The 20,153-nt window shown below is 45.6% G+C and overlaps 3 protein-coding genes across 5 annotated transcripts; 1 reads left to right on the top strand and 2 right to left on the bottom strand.

The window, feature by feature from the left end:
* Nucleotides 1–2,920: 2,920 nt before the first annotated feature.
* On the top strand, nt 2,921–6,120 carry LOC115561261 (UDP-glucuronosyltransferase 2A1). 2 transcript variants are annotated; one of them, XM_075074226.1, is made up of 4 exons: nt 2,933–3,007; nt 3,079–3,160; nt 3,751–3,893; nt 4,494–6,120. In XM_075074226.1, the coding sequence occupies exon 4, from the start codon at nt 4,500–4,502 to the stop codon at nt 6,108–6,110; it is 1,611 nt and encodes a 536-aa protein (XP_074930327.1). In that variant the 5' UTR covers nt 2,933–3,007; nt 3,079–3,160; nt 3,751–3,893; nt 4,494–4,499; the 3' UTR covers nt 6,111–6,120. The 2 variants fall into 2 exon arrangements, with proteins under 2 accessions (XP_074930328.1, XP_074930327.1); XM_075074227.1 differs by lacking the exons at nt 3,079–3,160; nt 3,751–3,893 and having other exon boundaries at nt 2,921–3,007.
* A 1,427-nt stretch (nt 6,121–7,547) lies between these two features.
* Nucleotides 7,548–16,821, bottom strand: dedd (death effector domain containing). Of its 2 annotated transcripts, none has more exons than XM_030381167.1 (5): nt 16,311–16,821; nt 15,100–15,721; nt 12,128–12,232; nt 11,409–11,546; nt 7,548–9,408 (listed from the first exon to the last, which is right to left on the bottom strand). In XM_030381167.1, the coding sequence occupies exons 2-5, from the start codon at nt 15,644–15,646 to the stop codon at nt 9,017–9,019; spliced, it is 1,182 nt and encodes a 393-aa protein (XP_030237027.1). In that variant the 5' UTR covers nt 15,647–15,721; nt 16,311–16,821; the 3' UTR covers nt 7,548–9,016. The 2 variants fall into 2 exon arrangements, with proteins under 2 accessions (XP_030237027.1, XP_030237026.1); XM_030381166.1 differs by having other exon boundaries at nt 16,530–16,768.
* A 370-nt stretch (nt 16,822–17,191) lies between these two features.
* Nucleotides 17,192–19,876, bottom strand: si:ch211-229n2.7 (lecithin retinol acyltransferase family protein). Its single transcript, XM_030381168.1, has 4 exons — nt 19,602–19,876; nt 18,822–18,942; nt 17,839–18,137; nt 17,192–17,601 (listed from the first exon to the last, which is right to left on the bottom strand). Exons 1-4 carry the CDS (start codon nt 19,617–19,619, stop codon nt 17,500–17,502), a joined length of 540 nt encoding a protein of 179 aa, XP_030237028.1. The 5' UTR covers nt 19,620–19,876; the 3' UTR covers nt 17,192–17,499.
* Nucleotides 19,877–20,153: the final 277 nt, after the last annotated feature.

Below are 20,153 nucleotides of genomic sequence, written 5' to 3' on the forward strand. Positions count from 1 at the left end.
TTTTTCCATGACGACCAATAAAAAAAGACATATTTTATTTGACAAAGACAACACTCTTACCCCTTATGTTTTTTTTCATGACGACCTATAAAAAACGACAGTTACCCCTCATGTTTTTTCCATGTTGACCAATAAAAAACAACAGTGTTACCCCTTATGTTTTTTTTCATGACGACCAATAAAAAAAAACACATTTTATTTGACAAAGACAACACTGTTACCCGTTATGTTTTTTTTCATGACGACCATAACAAACAACAGTGTTACCCCTTATGTTTTTTTTCATGACGACCAATAAAAAACAACAGGGTTACCCCTTATGTTTTTTTTCATGACGACCAATAAAAAAATACATATTTTATTTGATTAAGACAACACTGTTACCCCTTATGTTTTTTTTCATGACGACCATAAAAAACAAGTGTTACCCCTTATGTTTTTTTTATGACGACCAATAAAAAAATACATATTTTATTTGACAAAGACAACACTGTTACCCCTCATGTTTTTTTTCATAACGACCAATAAAAAACAAGTGTTACCCCTTATGTTTTTTTTCATGACGACCAATAAAAAAATAAATATTTTATTTGACAAAGACAACACTGTTACCCCTTATGTTTTTTTTCATGACGACCAATAAAAACAAGTGTTACCCCTTTTGTTTTTTTTCATGACGACCAAAGAAAAACAACAGTGTTACCCCCTATGTTTTTTTTCATAAAGACCAATAAAAAATAAGTGTTACCCCTTATGTTTTTTTTCATAAAGACCAATAAAAAAAGACATGTTTTATTTGACAAAGACAACACTGTTACCCCTTATGTTTTTTTTCATGACGACCAATAAAAAAACAAGTGTTACCCCTTATGTTTTTTTTCATGACGACCAATAAAAAACAAGTGTTACCCCTTTTGTTTTTTTTCATGACGACCAAAGAAAAACAACAGTGTTACCCCCTATGTTTTATTTGATGAATATCGACAGTGTTACCCCTCATGTTTTTTCCATGTTGACCAATAAAAAACGACTGTCTACGTTTTTACAGGGATCCCAACCTGAGCTGTTTAGAGTATTAACCTCTGAACTTATCAATGCACCATCAAGACACCCATTACAGTCAACACAATGGTTATACTAGACTTTATAATTTGCATGAAATAGAGATAAGAGTCATCCAAATTCCAACTTTGTTTTTTTCATGACGACCAATAAAAAACCACAGTGTCATAGATCACTAACTAGCAGAGAGTTGTAAGCACTTTACACCCTTTTCAGTGGTGGAATTGGACTCCCCAAGCAATGTTATACTTAAAAGGAGCAAGTAAGTTACATATTAATTTAGTCTTTCGGCCGGTAGCATATAAACAAAATGAAGCAACTGTCCCATATTTCTAACTGCATTTGAAGTAGATATTGAGACTCACAAAAAATGAACGCTATAGGACAGTGATCATGATTTGCCTCAATATCAGAATAACAACAATGGGTCAAATAGCAATGGATGGTGGAAAGGCTATGAAGTAGGTCTGTATATGCAGTGTAAGCTTGTCCAGGCCCTGCAAGTCAGGATGTAGGCTATGAATCTGAATGAAAAGCAGGTAAATAGGTAGTGGCCATCCCCAAAATGCACCAGAATACAGGAAATCAAATCTATTAAATTCCAAAATAATTATGGGGGGGGGGGGAGAACCTCAGACCCCCTGTCTATTACTGTGCCCCACCAACATGTTTGATCGCCAGCCGCCACTGAGAATGACCAATGGAAATAATTCTCTGCACAATTTGAATTGTGTTTAAATATGCTACAGTGGTCATTGGTTTAGCCAATTCATGTTAAACAATGAGGGTTTTGATTGACCCGACCCGGCCTGCCGGGTCGGGCCGGGCCTTTGATCGAGCATTTGTGTTTTTTTTGTTTTTGTTATCATTGCTTTATTGGCCTAATCTGAGGAGAAATCTATGCCATAAACAGAAATTGCATTGGCCTTTATTACACGGGTCTTCTCAATGCCGTGGAACGCTCCGTTCACTTGAGTTGGGTCTGTCTGCGTCCTGCAAGACGGAGGCGTAACTTGTAGTAGGAGGCGTAACTTGTAGTCGGAGGAGGCGTAACTTGCACTAGGAGGCGTAACATGTAGTCGGAGGCGTAACTTGTAGTCGGGGGCGTGTCTAGTACTTTTCTATATTGCGGAAGTGATCTGTATGTAGCAGTGGTGCGCGGGTACATAAATGACCGCAACTCGGACCTCAAATATTAGGCCTTAAATTTACTTACCGTCATGAATATCAACATGAAGACCCGACTTCAATTGAAGATCTCGTGTGAACCGTGATTTAGAAAAGAACAAGTTACGCCTCCTAGTACAAGTTACGCCTCCTACTACAAGTTACGCCTCCGTCTTGCAGGAGTTCACTTGCATGGGTAGTAGTCCGGTAACTTGTCAACCCCAGCGTCTTCGGTTGCTAAGCGACGTCAACGTCTTATAGCAGACTATTTCACTGCTGATCAACACTACGAATGCTGGTAACGAATAAATTGTAAAAAGACACACCATGTGAAGTTATTTTCCAAATACGATTTGAAAAGCTTTGGAAGTTTATTTACAACACTATTTACATGGTTTCGGAGTAGTACACTTTGACATTTTAATACAGTTAAGCTAGAAAGGCGACGAAGAATAAGAAGGGGGCGTTCCAGTCTGCGTAAACGGGAACCCCCACTGTAAAGTAGTCGGTTACTTATAATAAAAGACGTCCACACATCGGTCCAAGTTAAATCAACGTCTTTACTTTCGGTCCGCGTCCGCGCATGCGTGCTCCGTAACAACGTATATCTGTTACGTCATTTACACTTGATCATACAATTCTATTACACCCACCACACGAGAACGCCCATTTGTGTCTGCAGTGGGATGATATGGCATACACCCCCCCCCCCCATTTCGCTACGGACTGAAGGATCCTCTGCTCACATTGCACCTCAGAATGCAGCACTTGAAGTTTGGTAATTAATAAATTGTATGCACTTTTTGGGTTGAATGCACCTAGTGTAAATCCCTCTTTTCTTTTCACCAGACCGATGGAAATGAATAAATGATAATATGACAGCATGCGCCATAAGAGACAACCTCTTCCTTACTACATTCTACATGTCAAGGTACTAATGTGTGGCAATGAACGCCTGCGCCTGTGGTCTATAGTAGAATGTAAGATATGGCGTACCTTATATTGGGATTGTGATTAGATGTGTCAAAAGTCCAAAGTCACTCAAAGGTAGCTAGCCCGTGTGTCGAAACAACCAACCAAGACTTTGAGAACTACAGAGCTATGTCTAGTTTGAATAGGTTAATAGCCTATTAGCCTATACTGTGGTTTATTATGTGAATAGAATATCCAAGTTTTATTTTTCAACCTTGCTATAGGCCTACCATACTGTATATACGCCTACAATTAAATCACTTTTTCGAGCTTTAATTCACGTATTTTCCCCTCGTTTCTTTCGAATTCAAGCGTTCCACCATTTAAGATCGTAAAGCAACCGGAATGCCTCTATAACGTAGCCTAGAGTACTACTGTATAGCAATTATGGACATAACCTATAGGCCTATAGTCCATACCAAATAAAGTAGACCACTTTGTTTACGGCATTTCCAAGGTCAGGTATTATATTGGAACACGTGTTGTAGATTATTTCGTTATGTCAGATATAATCCAAAGTTCACATGAGTTTTCCATCAACTTTCGAAGAAAAGGGTCCAGAGAACATAACTAACCACAGCCGAGGCAGACGTAGGGGTCCCACTCACGGCCATTACCGACGCACTGGAGCACAGAAGTGGCTCCTCCAACTCGAATTGAACTAGTATCACGTCTTATGAGCCAACTCTAAGGTAAATCCTCAATATATGCATGTTCTCACTGCTCGCTTCAACAATATAGATGAACGAGTGTCGTTCTACAAACACCTTAGTACAATGTAGACGGAATGATTGGGTCAAACATTTACGAAAACGTTAGCACTTTTTGATTCGTCGATCCATGTTAATATCATATGATCCAATAGGGAACATTCAAAGACGGCATATTAGGTTACCGTTTGCATTGATGCATGTTCAACTGAGACGACCAGTGGGTTTACCTGCTTAGACCATTATTCTTCTCCGCACGCTCGCAGTAGATCTATAATCAACAGGCTCTGCTAACCTTCTGTACACAATGTTTCTGCTGCAGCAATGTTTGCAGGTTGCGTCTACCGGCATTGTTTTGTTGTTTTTCATTGTTTACCAAAATGCAAGATGTGATGACTGATGGTCATAACAAGGTTTGTGATTCCAGCATCACAACATAAAGGTTAGGTCTTTTAATAATTATAATATTCAAGATGTAAGTCGTTTCCCGTCGTCATTCAATGCATTCGTCATTCAATGCATTGAAATGCATTTCACTTATTTAAGCCGATAATCTTTCTAAACTACTTCTTTCGTCCACAGAATAACATGACACCGAGGGGCGCTACTGCCGGCGTTCTGCCGCTCCTGCTGGCCACCGCGCTGTGGAGCCTCCCCCCAACGTGGGGCGGTAATATCCTGGTGTATCCACTGGATGGCAGCCACTGGCTGAACATGAACATCCTGTTGAAGGAGCTGCACGAGAGGGGCCACGCCATCAGTGTGGTGCGCTCCTCCTCCAGCTGGTACATCTCAGAGGACGCCCCCCACTACACCACCATCACGGTGCCCGTCAGCACGGCCTGCAGCCTCGAGGACCCCCAGTACATGGCCTCCTTCCTGAAGAGGAACCTGGAGCTGAGGACCCACCAGCGCTCCCTGTCCTCCTTCATCGCCCTCCAGCGGGAGGCCATCGCCCTGCTGGACGGGGCCCACCGGGCCAGCGCCCGTCTGGCCCGCAGGGTTCTGGAGGACCAGGAGCTGGTGGGCCGCCTGAAGGCCTCCCGCTTCGACATGATGCTGACCGACCCGGGCTTCGCCGGAGGGGTGGTGGTGGGGAGGTACCTGGGGCTCCCCCTGGTGCTCAACGTGCGCTGGATCACCAACGGAGAAGGTCACTTCGCCATCGCGCCGTCCCCTCTGTCCTATGTTCCGACTCTCGGCTCCCTGGTCTCCGACCGGATGAGCTTCGTGGACAAGCTGAAGAACGCCTTGCACTATGGCATCTCGCAGTACGTCGACCACGTCACCGTGAGGCCGCTCTACCGGAGCTTGTGCGACGACTTCCTGGATCCGAGCGCCAACATCTACTCCCTGATCCAGGGGGCCGACCTGTGGCTCATGAGGGTGGACTTCGTGTTTGAGTTCCCCCGGCCGACCATGCCCAACGTGGTCTACATCGGGGGGTTCCAGTGCAAGCCGTCCAACCCCTTGAGCGCGGAGCTGGAGGCCTTCGTCCAGAGCTCCGGGGACCACGGCGTGGTCATCATGTCTCTGGGCAGCCTGCTCGGCAGCCTTCTCCCGGAGACGTCCGAGGTGGTGGCCGCCGCCTTCGCCCGCCTTCCCCAGAAGGTGGTGTGGAGGCACCTGGGGCCGAGGCCCTCCACGCTGGGCAACAACACGCTGATCGTGGACTGGCTCCCGCAGAACGACCTGCTCGGACACCCCCGGACCAGGGCCTTCGTCACGCACGGGGGCACCAACGGCGTGTACGAGGCCATCTACCACGGGGTGCCCATGCTGGGCCTGCCGCTCATCTTCGACCAGTTCGACAACATGGTGCGCCTGGAGGCCAGGGGCGTGGCCAAGGTGCTGGACGTCACCCGATTGGACGCCGACTCCTTCGCCGAGGCTCTGCGAGAACTTTTGGATGAGAAACAGAACTACAAGAGGAACATGGTGAAGATGTCCGGCCTGCACCACGACCAGCCCATCAAGCCCTTGGATCTGGCCGTGTTCTGGTCAGAGTTTGTGATGAGGCATAAAGGCGCGTCCCACCTGCGCACAGAGTCCTATATGATGCCGTGGTACTCGTACCACAGCCTGGACGTCATGTTGTTCCTGCTGTGTGTGCTGGGGGCTCTCCTGACGGGCTTCTTTACATGTTGCAAAGTTCTATTGAGACTGCTTGCAGGTAAAAGAAAATTAAAACAAAGTTAATCTTGATCAATTACTGCCGTCAAGGTTTGAGTATACATTATTTTATTGATCTTTAACAAATCGATTTGTACAGACAAAATGTACCAGTCAACTATAACCATGTAAATATTCACGTTTTAGCACATATCTGTTTCTTGGTAGACACAAATAAAAGGAAAACAATGAGAATGTCATAGGTTGAAGTGGGCACCTCTTCCATGGCTTATTGAAGGAGACCAAGGGGTTTTTCTACAGTTGAGGGAGCTTTCAATTAATATTACATGGAATTGAAAGTAATGGAAACATTTATTTTTTGTATGCCTTCAGTTCATAATTGGCCAGTAACTTTAGAGTGGTACCCCCCCCCCCCCCCCCCCTACCCTTCATCTGAACAGAACAATTGGAACAGCGGCCAATTAAAAACAAGGACCAAATCCACTTCATCCATTTTCGATCTGCCAAAATTGCCAGCCACTCAGGAGGACTTATGGACCTCAGCACGTCTTGCATGCGAGTGTTAAGTGTAAAGAAGAAAGATGCGTAAAACTATACAAAAGACATAATCAGAAGATAAAGCCACCTATATAATAGATACTAGTTCGTAGCCTTGGATAATCCACCGGGAAAAGCATCAACCTTGGCCTTAACAATTCACAGTAACAATGGCCTTGTAATCTTAAGGCGTCTTCTGATAATTCACTTATTAGATAATGATGAGCGAGCCATATCATACAAAAAAAATAAGATTAATTTTGTTTGAGAAATTATGACCATTTAGATGGGTGCAAAAACAAGGAGATATTAGGAGACATAAGAGCCAAAACCAGTGGGGGTGGATGGCACATACATGCTATGGTTATTGAGGACATGTCACAACCTGCAGCCAAGGGCCAAATTCACCCAGCAGCCATCTTAGTTCAGTCGTGTTCTAAACTCTAGCTGGGATGTGACTGATGGCCGCCAGGTGAAGAAAGCCCAGTGAACAAAGAACAGTAAGATTAAATTAAGAACAGGAAGAGATGGAGATCAATACAGAATCTCCCTCAACTGGTAAACCAACACTCAGAGCATCCATTACATTCTAAATACGTCACCCATGAAACATACTCATCATTCACAGATTGTGAATATAATTTGCTTGCTAATGCAGCAAATATGTGTACAGTAATATGTGGTATGAATTTATTCCACTTGATCATTGTAAAAGACTGATTGTGGAGGAATGGTCTAATTTGAATGCTTGGTCCTTTATATCTGCAAGTAAATCAATGTAGATATCGGCAAGTATCGCTATACCACATCCAATCCCCATCTGTGCATTAATCATACGCCTGGATTGGCCCATTCTCATTGGTTAACAAACTCAAAAACCTTCTTTCTCTGTTGAGTGTCGCCGTCACTGAAGAGCAGAGCTCCAATCGTTACGCCGAGTGTTGTCAAACCTCTGAGACAAACAGGTGGTGATCAACATGGTTTTATTCTGCACACACAGCCAACCAGAACACCCCCCTAATACTGTCATTGCATTAAATGAAAATCCACTTCCTAAAATATTAAAATAAATCTTTGTTTTGGTACATTAGCATCGAGGCGAGCTTAAACATTTGTAAATGTGGTATAAAGGACAGATCTGTCTGGTCAGACTGGGACTATGAGCCGCCGGTGGACCCGGGGTTTACTATTGTACGTTGTTCGGTATTACAAAAAACATCTGTTAGCGTCCAAATATCAGGATTTCCGAATCGAGATTTAAATGGGGACAGATATTTAAATTGAAAGAGAGAAAAGCTTACATCTGATGGATCAAGATAGTAGTTTGTTGGCAGCATTTCTGTGATTGAAAATAAAATGTAGCTACGTGCTTGAGTTATATTACAATTTAAGGTGATCAATCCGTTGTCCAAAGCAAGCCTACGAAATACAAACTGATAGTGAAGCTCCATGCTTTTTTCAATCCTCAATGCAAGAATTCCTTCGATGTATCTGTTATGTCTCATTGAGTGACACACACACACACACACACACACACACACACACACACACACACACACACACACACACACACACACACACACACACACACACACACACACACACACACACACACACACACACACACCAAATTTGACATTTTGGCCACTTGTGAGCACATTATTTGGGGGGGAATGGGGAGGAGGAGATACCAAGTAGTTAGGTCAGATGACGTCGAAAAATTAGCTAACCATAAAATCAGCTAAAAGGTAATGAGTTCTACACAGACGAGAAAGAAAAAACAAGTACAAAATGTGGTGCTAGTCGGCTCCACGTTTGGCAGGAATAGAACAATGTGAATAAGCGGGTAAGCAGTGCCTACTCCATTCCAGACTAGACATTAAACCTCCAATCAAACCTGACTGCACTTCATACAACAACGCAAAGAAGAGGATCCACAAAAGATGGCAGTAGTATTTACAAGAAGGTACTACTACTCCAGACGTGACTTGTAGACACTGCCGGCCGCCGTATGCAAGGGCCGTCGGTAGGCCGTCGGTAGGCCGTCGGTAGGCCGTCGTTCTCAGTGATAAATACGGAGCGTACACTTGCTTTCTTTTCCTTCATTTGTATTCCAACACCGAAGTTTCTATATCGGCCGTCCTGGTTGCCGCGGTAACGGAACGATGTCAACCTGGATGCGCTGTTCGCCTGAGTGGCATTGTCGTCCTGTGTGGCGTTCTCTGCTCGACCTTTGACCTCAGCGGAAACACAACAGCGCCGTCCGTAAGGAGTCCCTCGCTCTCCTCCCTAGCCCCCGTCATCGAGCTCCACCGCCCAACGTCTGGTCTGGAGCCCCCCCGGGTGGGTCAGGGGGCGGGCACTCGCAGAGGTCCCCCCCCGCTCACCCACACCCCGACCCAAACTACTGCGTCCCGCGACGAGCATCCTCCAGCCTAGGGCTCCTTCCCGGCCCCGCCCCCCCCGGCCACCAGGTTCCTCAGCAGCTTGCGGCGGCCGGCCTGGTAGTCCTCCTCGTCCACGTTCACCAGCAGCTTGATGGCCTCGTGGCCCACCGCCTGCTTGAGGGAGTCCGTGATGAACACGCCCTTCAGGGCCTCCAGCAGAGAGCCGTTGATGTAGTCCCGCCAGAAGGCGTCCAGGTAGGTGAGCTCCGAGAACTTGATGTCACAGATGATGGAGCCCAGGTCGCGGGACTTCAGGATGGTGTTGGCCTGGTTGAAGCGCTCCAGCTGCCGCTCCAGCGCCTCCTGCTTGTTGGAGAACACGTTGCCCTGCAGCGCAGACTCGTGCTGGCAGTACTCGGCACGTACCCGCAGGCGGATATCTGCAACAGGACAGCCTCGGGTTAGGCTAGGGCTAGGGCTAGGGCTACCTCTGGGTTAGGTCGACCTCTGGGTTAGGTCGACCACTGGACTACGTGCCGCGCTCCCCTCGGCCTAACGACTTGAAGAGGTGCCCTTTAAAACTCCCCATGTAGATAGCTCTGTGTAAGGATCTCAAACGGTGCAATAGGTCCTTAGAACCTTCAAAAGGTTATGTTAGTCTAACTTGCTTTATTAACTTATATGTAAACAGACTAGTAGTCCTTAGTGTTAGGGTTAGTAGTAGTCCTTAGTGTTAGGGTTAGGTAAACAGACTAGTAGTCCTTAGGGTTAGGGTTAGTAGTAGTCCTTAGTGTTAGGGTTAGGTAAACAGACTAGTAGTCCTTAGTGTTAGGGTTAGTAGTAGTCCTTAGTGTTAGGGTTAGGTAAACAGACTAGTAGTCCTTAGGGTTAGTGTTAGGGTTAGGTAAACAGACTAGTAGTCCTTAGTGTTAGGGTTAGGTAAACAGACTAGTAGTCCTTAGGGTTAGGGTTAGTAGTAGTCCTTAGTGTTAGGGTTAGGTAAACAGACTAGTAGTCCTTAGGGTTAGGGTTAGTAGTAGTCCTTAGTGTTAGGGTTAGGTAAACAGACTAGTAGTCCTTAGTGTTAGGGTTAGTAGTAGTCCTTAGTGTTAGGGTTAGGTAAACAGACTAGTAGTCCTTAGTGTTAGGGTTAGGTAAAAAGACTAGTAGTCCTTAGTGTTAGGGTTAGTGATAGGGTTAGGTAAACAGACTAGTAGTCCTTAGTGTTAGGGTTAGGTAAAAAGAATAGTAGTCCTTAGTGTTAGGGTTAGTGATAGGGTTAGGTAAACAGACTAGTAGTCCTTAGTAGGGCCCGACCGATTCACCGGCCTGCCGATTTAATCGGCCGATTATAGCCTTTTTGAAAATAATCAACATCTGCCAAAAAGACGCAGATTACAACCTATTTTTTTTTATTTTTATAAATGTCATTGGGCTTAGTATCCTGCAGATTGCGCTCCTACTCGCCTTGCTAACTAACAATTTTAGCGGGAGTAAAAAAGAGGAGATTGAATTTTACCGTACAACATGAAAGCACGCTCGCTCAGGCAGCTGCGCGCTCATCTCACCAATGTACACAAGACGCGTTGTTTGAGCATGTTGTGGCTGTTTTTCTTTAGGTCCCAGGCCATGTTAATTTGTTATACTGTAGACTCTAACGGTGAGACCATACTGCTCAGCACGCACGTGTTAGTCACTGCTCACGAGCCCAGCACATTGGGAGTTAGTTATTTATTTTACATTTTACATTACACTCATTTTTGACTGTAAATGTATTCTAAAACACTCAAAGGTTCTGCATTCAAATCACATATTCGTCAAAAGTGTTTAAAGTATATTTAAGGTATCCAAAAATACGTTTTATATGCTTTTTTTTGTTTTGTTTTTAATCGGCCGATTAAATCGTAATCGTAATTATTCTCTGAAAATAATCGGCATCGGCACTCAAAAATCAATATCGGTCGGGCCCTAGTCCTTAGTGTTAGGGTTAGTGATAGGGTTAGGTAAACCGACTAGTAGTCCTTAGTGTTAGGGTTAGGTAAACAGACTAGTAGTCCTTAGTGTTAGGGTTAGGTAAACAGACTAGTATTCCTTAGTGTTAGGGTTAGTGTTAGGTAAACAGACTAGTAGTCCTTAGTGTTAGGGTTAGGTAAACAGACTAGTAGTCCTTAGTGTAAGGGTTAGTGTTAGGGTTAGGTAAACAGACTAGTAGTCCTTAGTGTTAGGGTTAGGTAAACAGACTAGTAGTCCTTAGTGTTAGGTAAACAGACTAGTAGTCCTTAGTGTTAGGTAAACAGACTAGTAGTCCTTGGTGTTAGGGTTAGTGTTAGGGTTTGGTAAACAGACTAGTAGTCCTTAGTGTTAGGGTTAGTGTTAGGGTCAGGTAAACAGACTAGTAGTCCTTAGTGTCTGGTGCTTTCTAGGGGAAGGCTCTGCTCACCACAGGTCTGCTTCTCTCGGCACTCGGCCGTAGAGTGGTTCCTCTTCCTCTTGCGGCTAGAAGTGGGCGGGGCTGGCTTGGTCTGGGGCGTGCCCACCTGTCGCCCCGACGGGGAGCAGCAAATCACGGGCTGAGTTCCTGAGGAAGGGGCGGGACATGAGTAAGAGGTTTCTGGGCCTTATGATGGAGATACGCTATGGAGTAATGTTACTCCAGAACCACAATATTAATGGTTGCCATATTGATTTTACGAAGGCTACCTTTGTTGTCTTCTCAACATCAATATTAACGAGGTCTACATTGCGAAGTGGCAATGTGGAACTCGTTAATATTGATGTTACACAAAACTGAACTTTGAGAGGAAGACTTTGAGAAGAGTAGGTTGACCTTCTCCCAACAATAACAAATGGTAAACAGAAGATTCACATCAGCTTCCCTATAATTCAACCAAAGACAGGAATCCTTGAAGGACATGCTGAAGGTGGTCCTTGTTCAGAGGAACAATGTGTGGTCTGATGAATAAATATGAAGGCTAGATTGATGCAAGCGGAACGCTCCGTGACTCCCCCATGGTAGTCCACCCCACCAATGCTAAGCTAGCCTCTGCTAGACCGCCACAGCATTGGGGAAAGGAGTGAAAACATCGTCTCTTGGGAATCACACCTGCATGTCTCCATAAGGAATACATGATTGTATGCACATGCCAACCGCACACCCACCTGTACTTCTGTGAGGCATATGGCCCAGTCCCTGGGCCGCGCCCCGAGGGGAGACGTAACGCACAGAGGTCTCCTCCAGGTACTTATCCACCGGGTCCGGACACACTGGGGACACAAGGGGAGGCAGGCTGGTTAGGGCTGTCCAAACCACCCTCGAGGCATCCAGCAGGCGCCCTCATCCAGGGCGTGGATTCAGATGCATGTCATCCATGAGCAGGAAGGCGTTATGCCAGCATCCGACTACATATCATTTTGGTCTTTGTCTTTGTTGCCATGTCACATTAGCCGATCATTGCAGCGTGAAAGGTGCCCGTTTCTTGGCCTTGAGACAAGGCACATTACATGTTTGGCCTTGAGCCATTCAGTTTACCTGACCTAGGGTAAGTTTTTCACTCTGGAGGGTTGTTTCACTTTTTTGCGTTTTTAAGCCCCTAAAACGCTGTCGCCGTCTAAACGAAAGGCACATCTGATAACATATTTTGTCATTTTCACATGCAAGCGTCGTTGAAGTTCACCTGGGATCAGGGAGATAGGGGACGGAGTTTGAGACACGATCAACCATGCAGTTGGAAGCATTGGCATCAGTTTACAAGTTGAAGTTGACAAGTTGTCTGACAATGTGAGATCGGTCAAGGATTCCTACATGCCGTGCCAGACTTTAGGGAGTCTCGGATGAATCCTCACAGCTTTTTGACCATGTCACATGTTAAAAAGCCTGATTGATGTTTCCCACCATCATAACCAAGTGACACTGGAAGGTTGTCTGTGGCAGCAAAGTCCTGCTGAAAACAGCCTGGACATTTCGGGTCACTTATTCGCTTCAAATACTTCCTTTTCTTTTCAAAACTTGGGAATTAATATGGGCCGGTACCGAGCAGTTGAAAACTATTTTCTATTGGGGTCTCCTTTGTCTGCCTTGTGCACCTTTGTTAGATTACTCAATAGGACTGTGGCAGTAATGTTTTGAACCCTGCCATGCACGCAAGTGTAAACGTGAGCAGCATAGCTGCTTAACTACCTGTTTTCAGCGCGTCATTTTTATTTGGTTATAATAATACGGAATCATGTTTAAATATAGTTGTTGTTGTTGTTAGTATAAAGACTTGTACATAACACTGAATGACGTTTACATATCTGACAGTTTGCATGATAAAATACTTTGACGTCATGTTACAATCAGGGTGACCCACAATAGTGTACACCCTATTATATAATCTGCAATCGTTGGAATCCATTTTGACATTCACAGGCATACCTAGATGCTGCTTCTCTATCCTATGAAGGTCAGAGTTACGGTTCTGCGCTACAGACGATCACTCCATTACTCATCTAGCTATAGTGAGAGTAGCTATTGATCTGGTCTTTACGTGAATCCAATGATGGGTGGGATGTCTCCTGATACAAAACGAGACCAAGCGTTGAAAAACAGGAACCATGGATCATGTCAACAGAAGAACAGTTCCTTTCACTGTTGGCTAAAAGCGTTTTGCAATAATAAATGACCATTATTTCTAGTTTGCGTCAGCTTTTACCACCACTGTTTGCCCATTCAGCATCTACCACAATCTGATGTCTCTGTCCCTTTAGAGGGGAGAGGCTGGTGTCATTAAATGGCCTCAAAGCCCCTTGAGACTGTAACTGGAGCACCTTGAGCCTGTAACTGGAGCCCCTTGAGACTGTAACTGGAGCACCTTGAGCCTGTAACTGGAGCACCTTGAGACTAACTGGAGCACCTTGAGCCTGTAACTGGAGCACCTTGAGACTAACTGGAGCACCTTGAGACTAACTGGAGCCCCTTGAGACTAACTGGAGCACCTCGAGACTGTAACTGGAGCACCTCGAGCCTGTAACTGGAGCACCTTGAGCCTGTAACTGGAGCCCCTTGAGACTAACTGGAGCACCTTGAGCCTGTAACTGGAGCACCTTGAGACTGTAACTGGAGCACCTTGAGACTAACTGGAGCACCTTGAGACTAACTGGAGCACCTTGAGACTAACTGGAGCACCTTGAGACTAACTGGAGCACCTTGAGCCTGTAACTGGAGCACCTTGAGCCTGTAACTGGAGCACCTTGAGCCTGTAACTGGAGCACCTTGAGCCTGTAACTGGAGCACCTTGAGCCTGTAACTGGAGCACCTTGAGACTAACTGGAGCCCCTTGAGACTAACTGGAGCCCCTTGAGACTAACTGGAGCCCCTTGAGACTAACTGGAGCACCTTGAGACTAACTGGAGCACCTTGAGACTGTAACTGGAGCACCTTGAGACTGTAACTGGAGCACCTTGAGACTGTAACTGGAGCACCTTGAGACTGTAACTGGAGCACCTTGAGCCTGTAACTGGAGCACCTTGAGCCTGTAACTGGAGCACCTTGAGACTAACTGGAGCCCCTTGAGACTAACTGGAGCCCCTTGAGACTAACTGGAGCACCTTGAGACTAACTGGAGCACCTTGAGACTAACTGGAGCACCTCGAGACTGTAACTGGAGCACCTTGAGCCTGTAACTGGAGCACCTTGAGACTAACTGGAGCACCTTGAGACTAACTGGAGCACCTTGAGACTAACTGGAGCCCCTTGAGACTAACTGGAGCACCTTGAGACTAACTGGAGCACCTTGAGACTAACTGGAGCACCTCGAGACTGTAACTGGAGCACCTTGAGACTAACTGGAGCACCTCGAGACTGTAACTGGAGCACCTTGAGACTAACTGGAGCACCTTGAGACTAACTGGAGCACCTTGAGACTAACTGGGTCACAGTCAGTTGTCAGGGGTCACAGTCAGGGGTCACAGTCAGGGTTCTGGGGTCACAGTCAGGGTTCAGGGGTCCCAGTCAGGGTTCAGGGGTCGCAGTCAGGGTTCAGGGGTCACAGTCAGGGTTCAGGGGTCACAGTCAGGGTTCAGGGGTCACAGGCAGGGTTCGGGGGTCCCAGGCAGGGTTCGGGGGTCCCAGGCAGGGTTCAGGGGTCACTCACCGGCCTGCCTCTTGCGTAGCGTGACGTACGGCAGCAGGTCGTGCCGTGTGATGATCCGCAGCAGCTGCAGAACGTGCCGGAAGTTGGTCTCGTCGCAGCGGCCCTGGCGCTCCAGGGCCAACAGGAAGTCCCGCCCGCTGCGGATGCCGCCGCGCTCGTACTCGTCGATGACGTCCACAAACAGGAAGCTCAGCACGCGCACGTCGCGGTGCGTGAGCTGCGCGCCCACGATGTCGAACATGCGGTGCAGTGAGTACAGCCCGTAGGAGCCGTCCGCCGCCTCCTCCGGCCACGGCTCCAAGGTGCCAGCCGCCGGCCGCCGCGAAGAGGCGGAGCCAGTGTGCGAGCAGGAGGGGGCGGGGGGGGCGAGTCTGTCGGAGCCCGTGCGTCTGTCCGTCGGCGGCCGCTGGGGGAGGGGCTGGGGGGCGGGGCTGGAGTCCAGGGGGAGGGCGTGGTGGAGGTTGGGGGCGTTGGAGCAGTGCGGGGCGATGGGGGCGGCGCTGACGTTGGCGTTGGCGTTGGGGAGGGGAGGCTGCTGTGATGTCATCGCAGGGGGAGCTGAAGGCGAGGGACGCTGGAGCCCCTGTCGCTAGCGGACCGGTCCACTCCTGCAAAAGAGCCACTGCGTGCCAGAAAAATACATAAGAGGCTGAACAGATAAATACATCAATTGCACTTGTCATGTAGTACCATAAGAGACCTAATTTTTATTCATACACTCGCGATAAAATAGTCAGGCATTGTTTGCACTGGGTGAACATAACTGCTGATGCTATAGTTTTGTTACACACAAATGTTCCTAAACGTGTTTCAGTAAGTAACGTGATACAAATACGACACGGGAATCCATGACTAGCCTGCATTTGTATAGCTGTTAACCATTAATTCATTAAACACAGCGATTAACACACATTAACAGCAGTAGCAGCAAAAGCAGGTCAAATTAGACGCATGTCTGACATTTGGTTTAGGTTTTCCATTAGAAACCCGGATCTTCGACTCTTACGGCGTTATCCCACAGCACCTGGCATTAGCACTGACATTCACATGACACAGTGAGAATAATGAGCAATGCTGCGTACACAAAGCTAGCCAGTATACACAGCTAACGCTCACGGCTACCATCACTAGCTAAAAGCTAGCATCAGAGACACACCGAGAGATGGGTTACCAGTAACGAGACGAGTTACCACTAATGAGAGACGGGTTACCAGTAACGCTCGTCGCTTGGTGGACGTAACAGTCGCCGAAAATGTGATTTGGTGAGGGTCCCTTTACAAACACCCCTGTCCGGCTTTCCTGGAGGATACTGCGACTACACTATCGTCGGATTCCTGTGGGCTGCGTGATGGTTTGTTGTGGCTCCGTTAGCCCCCGCTAGCCGAGAGCTAAGACCATTCGGAAGAGAAGCTGCTCCGTGTCCTCGTTACCTCGGGTCTCCGTCTACTCTCCAAAACGGCTCAGGGAACCAGACATCGGAGGAGCTCTGTTGCGGTCCCGTGTCGCAAAGCTGTCCCCGTCCTAAAAGAATGGTCCTGTTTAACGGGGATGTGGTTCATGATACGGGGGTCGGGAGTAACATGCCCATTTTCGTTATTCAGCTAAAATGAAAGAACTTCCAGGGTCATGGTGCAGTCCATATCCGGAAGATGTTCGGCGTTTAACCGACAGAGGGCAACGTAAAGATATATTTTCTATCAATTCAAAATCAATGCGACTTTGAAATGAAGAAACGTCTGTTACAGACAGATCCTGGTTGTTCACTTGCCGTGGCATGTGGTCAGTGGTCACATGCAGATTGTCGAGAGTCAGCTCTCTGGCCAGGGACTGAAAACGCCTCGCAGGAGACCGGCAGTCAGAGCCACGCCGGGTCATATTCCCCCGGTGTAGGCTACTTGGTTGGGATTTCGACTATCACCACCGCACATCGAACCCAAACCCCAGCCATTAACTGCTTTAAAGAACGAAACAAACATGGTTTGGCTATGTCCCGACACTAACGTTACACTAAATTGTCTTGGATGATAATTCGTAACATAGGATTAATCTCTCCGTAGACTGAGTCCTACTACAAGAAAAAGCTAAAAACACATATTTTGGGAAGTATTTATTGGCATTACATAAAATAATTTATTACAAATGTCATGTTTTGATTTTCAAGTAGGCCCAAGTTGAGAGTGAACGATTAATTGTGGTTGTCCTGTTACTTAATGAATTTAAAGTAAATAAAAAAAAGTACATCTAAATTTCATCCTATTCTGGAAAGCTACACATTTACCCAAATTAGAATATTATACTGCTTTAATCTTTGTAACATTGTGTCTTTAGTCCTTCGGAATGTTGATTGTTTTCTTCGAATTCAAATGCAGATGTTATTCCGTTTGTTTCGTTATTCGACAGTTAGAATTTGAATAGTTCTCGCGAAATATCGGCGGACATGACGATGTCATCAAATTTTTCCGTGGCTACCTCACACTCTTTGTCCTTGGCACGTCCAGGAAGCTGTCCGGGAACATAAATAAATAATAAAGTAGAAAGAATAACACAAGATGTTGAACAGGTATAGACAAAAGTAGTCTACATACCATGTAGATGGTGTACAATTATATATTTTATTATAATGATCAAAATATACAAATAAACAAATTTAGAAATTGAAATTCTGAAATCTTGAAAAATTTAGATTTTGTCTATAGGCCTACTTAATGAATTCCATAACAGAATCGCTAGTATGCCTACCTGGTTACACACAGCCTGTCCATAGCGCACATAGGTGGCGAAGTGTTCACAGTTGAAGGTGAACAGATCGTAACCAAACTGTTTGTCCAGCAGCACGTCGAGGCGCTCTCTCATCTTCTTTACGGAGGACGGCTTGCCGGCGTGGACGTTGTTGCCGATGGTGATGCGCGCTCCCTTCGGCACCGTCACCTGGGCCAGCGGTACCCTGCGGATCTTCGTTGCTCCCAGGAGCAGGTCCCCGCACACGGGGAAGGCCGCTTGCAAATAGCCGCTGACTTTGGTCATCAGTTGGCTTTGGTCTAATGAACGAACACAACTCAGGTAACAATAGAACGTTTGCTTTGGTCTGATGAACGAACACAACTCAGGTAACAATAGAACGTTTGCTTTGGTCTAATGAACGAACACAACTCAGGTAACAACAGAACGTTTGCTTTGTTCTAATGAATGAACACAACTCAGGTAACAATGGAAAGAATAAAAAACATGCAATAAATAAATGCCAAGGTTAAAATAAATAGCAAAGCTTGGAGGGCTATATTGATTTATCGGCATATGTGAAGATGCTTCGGTTTTAAACTAAAATAATGTCACATTTAAGAAGGAGTAGAAGTTCCAAAAGACTAACTGGTAAAACAGTTGCACTTTTATGTTTGGGTTTAATTATTCTGCTATTAAAAAACCGACTGGTTGATATTATAGAAGTTACAAATAACTAAAGTGTAAGGAATATAAATACAACTAAAAACTAAATACAAATTGACCAATTTACAGTGGCAACAATGGATAATGGCGCTACACGATCATCGATGGATTTCAACCAGCAGATGGCAGCAAACTCAAACAATGTTATGTCTTTCTATTCACGCCTGCACATCTAAATGGGAGAAAGTCATTGTTCAAAAACACCAGATAAGTCAATTGTACTACGTAATTAATTACAGTTTATCAGTATGTCGTTACCAACTGTAAGCAATTCTCACCTGCGACAGCGAAATGAATGACAAATCCGTCTTCAACATAAACTCCCCAGTGTGAATATCCAATGGGATATACAAATTCTATCAAATCTCCAAAATGGGCTGTGGACACAATCTCTTCGATCTGTGTTCATAAAGAAAAACAAGTGTGTAACTAATGGATGTAAACAATAAAAAGCAACTGATATCCCTCAAAGCTCCACCCTGCACCGCGCCTATCCACTCTCCAGCAGGTTCAGCTGCATACCGCAGCCCATGCTTGACACTCATAGAATGCGTTTCACTCTCCTTCAATAGTTGTAGGCTACTTGTATTTTAATGGTAGTCCTAAAGATTTTTTAACACCAATAAGAAGAAATTTCATTTAATTGCAGTCTCATTTTAGAGAGTGCCAATCGTTACAACTGAGATAGATCCGAGCAATTGGATTTTACCAAGAGATAAAAATAGATTTGAAGCGATTTACCAAGTTGTTTTGCATCAATCTATATTTTTCCATGCCATCCACGAAGTTCATACTAATTACTCAATCTGAATCGCCTATAATTTTAGGCCTATCATTTGGTTATGAACCCATTGGCATTTTACTAAATTTACCTTACTTTGTCCTCTGTTCAAATTGATTGTTAACTACAATTTAACTTCCCATATGCAACTTAATGAGACAAATGTAAATTAATCTAATTTAACATAGACTCATCTAACCCATCAAGTATATCTGTCACACTCAATGGTTGGCGCAGGTAATGATCAAACAGGTGTCTTGTAAAGTTAGATTCTTACCTGCGACTGATGGTCCATTGTAGACTCTTCTGTCAAGTGCTTGTTTTTGCCAACCCCTATTCTTCTATAAAGGGCGGGTCCCTTACCAAACGAGTTTCCGCGACCAGTTTTCTGGTCTAACTAGTTTTCTACTGAGGTAAGAAAAAATGCGTGTGGTTGCATGAGCTTACTCATTCTATGAGCAATATTCCCTGAGCATGCTAACATCCTAATGCTAGCAATTTAATCAATCACAAAGTCAGCTTCAAAGCGGCTCCGTGATCGCGTTTGTTTGATGCGTGAGATAGCCCCCCCTGGCGCCAAAGAGGTACTTACTCTTTTGAGACCTGCATTCGAGCGGTTTCTCGGAGTTGTTCACCGTTGGAATGGTTATAGTTTGTGTTTTTTCCCCCATTGACTGCAACAGTTAGATGGACAATGTCTACAATGCCCACAGAAGTCCACAGTAATCCACACAAAACGATCCCCATTAGTTAAGGGGCGTGTCCATCATCTGCGCGCCAATTAAGGTCCATGGGTACTCGCTAGCGGTCTTGTGGTTGATTGAATAAT

This window comes from Gadus morhua, chromosome 16 (genome assembly GCF_902167405.1).
Source record: "Gadus morhua chromosome 16, gadMor3.0, whole genome shotgun sequence".
NCBI lineage: Eukaryota > Metazoa > Chordata > Actinopteri > Gadiformes > Gadidae > Gadus > Gadus morhua.

Excerpts from the sequence above, each read along its gene's own strand:
- LOC115561261 (XM_075074227.1), top strand. The coding sequence starts at position 4,500 with ATGACACCGAGGGGCGCTACTGCCGGCGTTCTGCCGCTCCTGCTGGCC.
- dedd (XM_030381167.1), bottom strand. The coding sequence starts at position 15,646 with ATGACATCACAGCAGCCTCCCCTCCCCAACGCCAACGCCAACGTCAGC. Across the intron at positions 11,547-12,127 it reads TATGCCTCACAGAAGTACAG|GAACTCAGCCCGTGATTTGC; the intron begins GTGGGTGTGCGG and ends CCCCTTCCTCAG. Across the intron at positions 9,409-11,408 it reads CCGAGAGAAGCAGACCTGTG|ATATCCGCCTGCGGGTACGT; the intron begins GTGAGCAGAGCC and ends GTCCTGTTGCAG.
- si:ch211-229n2.7 (XM_030381168.1), bottom strand. Across the intron at positions 18,138-18,821 it reads CATTCATTTCGCTGTCGCAG|ACCAAAGCCAACTGATGACC; the intron begins GTGAGAATTGCT and ends TTCGTTCATTAG. Across the intron at positions 17,602-17,838 it reads GACAGGCTGTGTGTAACCAG|CTTCCTGGACGTGCCAAGGA; the intron begins GTAGGCATACTA and ends GTTCCCGGACAG.